This window comes from the organism of the source record quoted next (assembly GCF_019968955.1).
Source record: "MAG: Porospora cf. gigantea A chromosome Unknown PgA_NODE_1444_length_5904_cov_391.389, whole genome shotgun sequence".
NCBI lineage: Eukaryota > Apicomplexa > Conoidasida > Eugregarinorida > Porosporidae > Porospora > Porospora cf. gigantea A.
In genome coordinates this window covers 1-5,904 of record NW_027151410.1, presented here as the reverse complement: position 1 = coordinate 5,904, position 5,904 = coordinate 1, and the positions used below count along the sequence as shown (strand labels likewise).

The window sequence follows — 5,904 nt, the reverse complement described above, 5'->3', positions numbered from 1 at the left end:
AGATGAAGGACCCTGGGCTCATCCGTAACGGTGTATGGTTGTTATCGAATCTTTGCAGTTCCAAGCCGGAGCCCGCGTATGAGCACATTCGCGAAGCGCTTCCAGCTCTCCAATTCTTGATGCAGACCTCGGATGTGGAGGTTCTGAGGGGCTGTTGCTGGATCCTCTACCATTGGACAGACTGCGACGAGAACCCTAACGAACAACTGGTCGATTACATGCTGCATTCAGGACTGGTAGTGAGGCTGTCAGATCTGGTCATGCACGAGAGCACATTGGTCCACACGCCTGCTCTCAGAGCCATCGGCAACATCGTCGCCGGGGACAACGACCAGACCGACATGCTACTGAAGCTCTGCCCCATGCTGCTGAAGTACCTCGGCGATCTGGTCGGGTCCAGGCGAGCACGCAAGGAGGCACTCTGGACGCTATCAAACATCACTGCAGGCAGCTCCCACCAGATCCAGCAAATAATCGAAGCTGGACTCATACCGCAGGTGATTACAATCCTACCTACTGCGGAGTTCGAAGTCAAGCGTGAAGCCGTCTGGGCCATTTGTAACGCAATCACTGGCGGAAACCAGAACCAAGTGGACTATGTCGTTTACGCGGGCGCTATCCCGGTGCTGGTGGACCTGCTCGACAAGGAGGACGACAGCTACCTCGTGAGATGTGCTGTGGAGGCCATTAAGTGCCTCTTGCAGTGTGGAGATCACTACGTGCACATTTTCGAGATGCTTGAGCATTGTGGGGGAGTGGCTAAGCTAGAGAGCTTACAGTACTCTAAGAACAACGCGAAGAATCTTCCGTCAACAGAGGTCGTACCTTTTGACAAGGACACTGACGTGGACGTCGCCATACCAGATTTGTTAATATCCTGAGTAGCAGACTGCGTTGGTTTGTGCAGCTAAAGGCGCAACGCGATCCGTAACGGGCATGAAACAACACTAAAACCCTGATTACGGCAAGATGACTGTGTACGGTCCTATCACTGAATTAGTGCAGGAGACCATCGCTGATATCTCACGTGTGTCCAAGAATGCTATTTGCGAAGTTAACAAGGATTGGAGGACTGCTCTAGCTCGCTATGAGTACGCTGGAGAGAGCCACCACAATAGCTCGTTTACTCGCTGCCTGCTAGAGCTGCCCATGATAGACCGAGAGCTGCTGAGGCTGGTGCTCCAGGACGTTTTCAATAATTTCGACCTGCGAGTGGACTCCTTGCTTTGGGGTCGCATTCTCCCCCCCGGAGAGCAACGCGCTCTCGTGAACCATGTGCCCTCAGACATGCGATACCAGATCAGCTCCCTTCTGATGCACAGTGGTCCTGGTTCGATGGACGTGGTGCAGTGCCGGGAGTCTGAGCGCGTTCGAGGACTAGTCAGCCGTGTGCTCCACAACGACTCCGACCGAATGAAGAACAAGATGGCGCGGAACGCCTCTGTAATTACCACCCTGAAAGGGCTTCTACGCAAGCTGTATCCCTTCGCGACTGTCTCGGCCTACGGAGCTCAATCGTCGGAATTCGCAACTTCTTTTTCGGACTATGACTACACTCTGTCTGGTGTAGAAGTCAAAAAAGGCGTCAGCAAGGAAATACACCGACTTGCTCACAAGCTTCAAGGACACAGTTTCGTTTCTGGTGTCGAATGCCGGACCTCCGCGGCGGTTCCCCTATGCAGGCTGATTCTGCAGCACCCCGGAAATGCCGCTGATGACTATGCGAACACAGTGGAGATTTCTTTTAGCAACCACATCGCACTACAGAACAGCGAGCTGCTTTACCTCTACGCCACATTCGACTCTAGGTGTGCGAAATTGGGTCGTCTGGTCAAGTTGTTTGTCCGATCGCAGAACATCGTCGGCGCTCAGTATCGTTTCCTCTCCAACTACGCCTGGATGGTGATGGTTATTTATTTTTTGCAGACTGTTGATCCTCCCGTGTTGCCGTGCTTGCAGGCTCCTCTCCTCGAGTTCATGCCTCGTGCTGAGCGAAAGACTAATTGGTTCTACAAGCCTTCGATGCACCGGACAGGAGAGCCCTTGGCTACTGGCAGTCACGCCTGGTCGGCCCAGACCAAGCGGTTGGCGTGGCAGCGAAGCTTCAAGTTGCCTCCGTCTAATTGTGACGGCGTTGGCCTTCTTTTTTGGAAGTTTTGCCGCTTCTATTTGGTTGAATTTCCGTGGACTACATTCGTGGTTGACACACGCACGCTGGACTCGGTGCCAAAGGCAAGTGTGCCCAGTCGCAAAAGTGGGATTATGGTGTGTTGCCCCATTGAGAAGAACCGGTACTTGTCCCTCCGGGACTTCCAGCTGGAGCAGGCTTTGCAGAAGCTCGCGGAAGTATCGTACGACCCCAATTCAATTGTGAAATATGTGTCAGCTGCCCTGTAATGCACGTCGAGGCAAAAATGCATAAACATCTCATACCCCACACCTAAAACCCAGAGGAATACCTAAATATCAGATTATCCCATGGCTCTTCCTCGAGTGTTCTTCGACCTTACCATTGATGGCAATGCCGCTGGCCGCATCATCATGGAGCTGAACTCGGATGTCGTTCCCAAGACTGCCGAGAACTTCCGAGCGCTATGCACTCACGAGAAGGGTTTCGGGTACAAGGGCTCCCAATTCCACCGCGTCATCCCTCGCTTCATGCTCCAGGGAGGTGACTTCACCAACCACAACGGTACTGGTGGCAAGTCCATCTACGGCTCTAAGTTCGCTGATGAGAACTTCATCCTGAAGCACACTGAGGCGGGCCAACTGTCGATGGCCAACGCTGGTCCCAACACCAACGGATCGCAGTTCTTCATCACCACCGTGCGAACCGCGTGGTTGGATGGCAAGCACACCGTTTTCGGCAAGGTTATCGAGGGTATGGACATCGTGAAGGCTGTGGAGGCTCTCGGAACTGATAGCGGCAGACCCACTAAGACTGTAGTCATTGCTGATTGCGGACAGCTGTGATCATTTTAGATGTGACGGAATTCATGGTAACATTCACTAAGGTGTGCCAATGGGGTCTTCGAAGCTGTTAGGTTCGTAAAGGAATCGGTCCACTACCTTACCAAGTTCCAGTCTGTCAGTTGGCATATTGCCGGATTGTAGTCGTAGCACCTGGGTCTCGAGGCGACTGTCATGGATTCTTCTGTGACGAACTTGGGGTTCTAAGCCCGGACTTAGCAAAAATAAGGGGTCCACAGTAATTTTCCGAAGGGATTCTGGTAGATCCCATAACCTCTGAGAGTAGTTTCTACCCAATACTAGCGACACCAGCTTTGGAGGCAGTAAGCCGTTCAGATTCTGGTCGAAGCAGTGGCCAAATTTTAATCTCTCAAGAGCTGCGGGCAGCTGACTGCGTTCTAGGGGGAGGTTGAAACTAAAGCCCAATTCGAGGCTTATGAGAGAAGGGATGGGCAGCAGAGAGCTGTTATATGACCATCCAAGTACCAGCGACGTGAGTTGGGTTATTGGGATTGGTAGAGGTCTGTTGTAGACTCCTGATATTCGCAAGAGACGCAAATTGTCAGGTAATGCGGGCAGGGCGGTACTGAACATCCAAGACAGCACCAGCTGCTTGAGGGAGACTGGCAGGGGAGGAAGCGGTTGATCGTAGCTCCAGCCGAGGTCCAGGTACTCCAGATGAGGAGGTAGCACCCCATCCTCTATGACTTGGTTGTACCGGGTGCCTAGCGTCAGGCGCCTGAGATTTGCGGGCAAAACCCCCATCCCTATGCTGGTATCGAAAGAGGGTGGTAGTGTGAGCTCTTTCAAGAAAGTCGGCAGCCCTGAGAGCGCAGCCAGAGGCATTGAGCCTCTGAAAAGCAGGACCTCCAAGTTGGGAGGACACAAGAACTCCGCCCAATGTCCCAGAAGCGTGAGCTTCCGAACGCCCTCCATGTCGCAGTGCTTACGCACCAGCATGGACAACCCAGCGCAGGATGACACGAGCTCCAATGGCCTAAGATCGGAACATTCTTCGACGTCACAGTCCACGAACAGCGACCAGTACAGACTCGAGTTCTGCGTGCTAACGGAGCTCAGACTGCGAGTGCCCATGCAGGGTAAGTGCCGAACTCGCCTGGCCACTCGCGTACTAGCCCTCATCAGTCGAGACTTGGTCTTACATGTCTCTAGGGAACGGTCTGCGCCACGTAAGAACGTAAGGATCGACAGAAATACACCACGAGGCAGATCAGCCAGTGATACCGGCATTATCAGGTCACGAAGCTTGAGAGATAAGCTTCTCACACATGCGCCACGGACTAGATGTTTGAACCTTCCCTTGCAATAAACGGCGATTTGGTCAGATATCACAATGGTCCGTTCGGCTCCGAAGCCCCTCCGCGAGAGGTCGGAGAGGCAGCGCATCCCGCAAGACGACAGGAATTTGCTGGAGTGTGCTGAGATTATGTTGCAGTGCATATTCACCAGCCATGAGGAGCTGCGCTCCACACCACTGTTCACTCCCAAGAACCTGATGAGCCTGATATCCTCTCTGCAGGTACTCATGGACACCGCGGTTGCAGGAGAGTTCACGAAAGAGTAAGCACACAGGTGATTTTGAAACCAGTTTCCCTGTGAAGTTGCCCGCGTCGCTCTTTAGGGATATCCTTCTGGATCCGCACTCGGGATGCCTCCGACAGATCATGGAAAAGGCCCTACTTTTTGTACACACCCGCCTCTCTGACTCCTCATTTGGCAATCTTCGCCGCTTGGAACTACACACCGCCAAAACTCAAAACGAGTCAGTAGACCTACTGCCAGAGCTCTACAAAACTAGCGTGGAGGCAGGTCTCTGGAAGCCTCCCTTGGTGTTCATTGCCTTTCGCAAGGAGAACCCGGATCTGGCCAAGATGTGCGCCACTCGAATTCGTGAGCTCGGCGGTCGAGTGGGCACTGGGGCGTGGACCCAGTGCTCTCACCTGCTGCTGGACGTTCGGATCTCTGACGACAACGAAATTTTCACCAGAAAAGTACGAATCCCCACCAACGATGGCGCTGACCGCTGTCTGACGCATTACTGGTACTTTCCTGACTCCTTCGACTCGGGGGTCTTCTCGAGTGCACTTCCCAAAGAGACGACATTGGAGAATCCTCCTGAGAACCAGAAGCCTGAGGACGGCGTGTGGCGTGTCGGCATTGAATGGTTGGAGGTTAGCCATCGCTACCGTGAGTGGGCGAATGAGCTGGATTTCGAAGTACCCAACGACTTGATGAGCCTCGAGTTCCACATTCCGGAAATATCTGATGAAGAGAAGGATCGACCGGGCAAACCTGACCGACCGCCCACCAAGCCCGACAAATCAGCCAAGGTGGAGAAGAATGACTCACCTATCGTTGAGAAGACCCCGCGACGAGCGACGAGGTCTCACGGAGTCGACTCGGAGTATTCTCCAAGCGAGACTTCTCAGGTGTCAATAAACAGAACCCCGTCGCCAGAGCGGAAGCGGCCAGCCCCGCCTCTGTCAGCCCGCAACAAGAGGCATCGCTTCGAACAGTCGGGGTCCGACAATTTGGTCATCAGCATTGCCTGTACCCCTCTTCCCAAGGTAGCCACGGCGGCCCTGATTTTGGGCAGTCCTGCGTTACCTGACGAACTACCACCCCTCCCCCCCTGGGACAACGAACTAGTGGCGAAGGACTGGCTGTGCAAGCAGCAGGCAGTGGCCCTTGCGGCCCTAGGCGACGACGGATTTCGACGCGGTATCGCACCTAGAGTACGGCGAGGTCCGGGCCGACCACCCAAGCAGGAGACCTTTGTGTGGTTCTACGAGCAACAGGCCGATTTCCTCGCGGAGATCAACGCTCTTTTGGGTCGAGACACCTCACAGGGGCTGGAAAATTTCTCGTCAGCCATCGCCTCCGTTGGAGGTGCCGCGCCTGCCAGGTGGGAGT

At 54.1% G+C, this 5,904-nt stretch overlaps 5 protein-coding genes across 9 annotated transcripts; 4 read left to right on the top strand and 1 right to left on the bottom strand.

The window, feature by feature from the left end:
• Positions 1-58: 58 nt before the first annotated feature.
• On the top strand, positions 59-881 carry KVP18_000641 (uncharacterized protein; the record flags this gene model as incomplete). 2 transcript variants are annotated; one of them, XM_067949905.1, is made up of 1 exon in its annotated part: positions 59-881. In XM_067949905.1, a coding segment is annotated over one exon (823 nt), but the record flags the coding sequence as incomplete, so codon positions are not given. The 2 variants fall into 2 exon arrangements, with proteins under 2 accessions (XP_067812629.1, XP_067812628.1); XM_067949904.1 differs by having other exon boundaries at positions 120-881.
• Positions 882-969: 88 nt separating this feature from the next.
• KVP18_000640 (uncharacterized protein) lies at positions 970-2,397 on the top strand (the record flags this gene model as incomplete). Of its 2 annotated transcripts, XM_067949903.1 has the most annotated exons (2): positions 970-1,902; positions 1,927-2,397. In XM_067949903.1, the coding sequence occupies 2 exons, from the start codon at positions 970-972 to the stop codon at positions 2,395-2,397; spliced, it is 1,404 nt and encodes a 467-aa protein (XP_067812627.1). The 2 variants fall into 2 exon arrangements, with proteins under 2 accessions (XP_067812627.1, XP_067812626.1); XM_067949902.1 differs by having other exon boundaries at positions 970-2,397.
• An 81-nt stretch (positions 2,398-2,478) lies between these two features.
• Positions 2,479-2,973, top strand: KVP18_000638 (uncharacterized protein; the record flags this gene model as incomplete). The annotated part of the gene is made up of 1 exon (XM_067949899.1): positions 2,479-2,973. The coding sequence occupies one exon, from the start codon at positions 2,479-2,481 to the stop codon at positions 2,971-2,973; it is 495 nt and encodes a 164-aa protein (XP_067812623.1).
• Positions 2,974-3,009: 36 nt separating this feature from the next.
• Positions 3,010-4,377, bottom strand: KVP18_000639 (uncharacterized protein; the record flags this gene model as incomplete). Of its 2 annotated transcripts, none has more annotated exons than XM_067949900.1 (1): positions 3,010-4,377. In XM_067949900.1, one exon carries the CDS (start codon positions 4,375-4,377, stop codon positions 3,010-3,012), a length of 1,368 nt encoding a protein of 455 aa, XP_067812624.1. The 2 variants fall into 2 exon arrangements, with proteins under 2 accessions (XP_067812624.1, XP_067812625.1); XM_067949901.1 differs by having other exon boundaries at positions 3,010-4,065.
• Positions 4,325-5,904, top strand: KVP18_000642 (uncharacterized protein; the record flags this gene model as incomplete). Of its 2 annotated transcripts, XM_067949906.1 has the most annotated exons (2): positions 4,325-4,551; positions 4,580-5,904. In XM_067949906.1, coding segments are annotated over 2 exons (1,552 nt in total), but the record flags the coding sequence as incomplete, so codon positions are not given. The 2 variants fall into 2 exon arrangements, with proteins under 2 accessions (XP_067812630.1, XP_067812631.1); XM_067949907.1 differs by lacking the exon at positions 4,325-4,551 and having other exon boundaries at positions 4,656-5,896.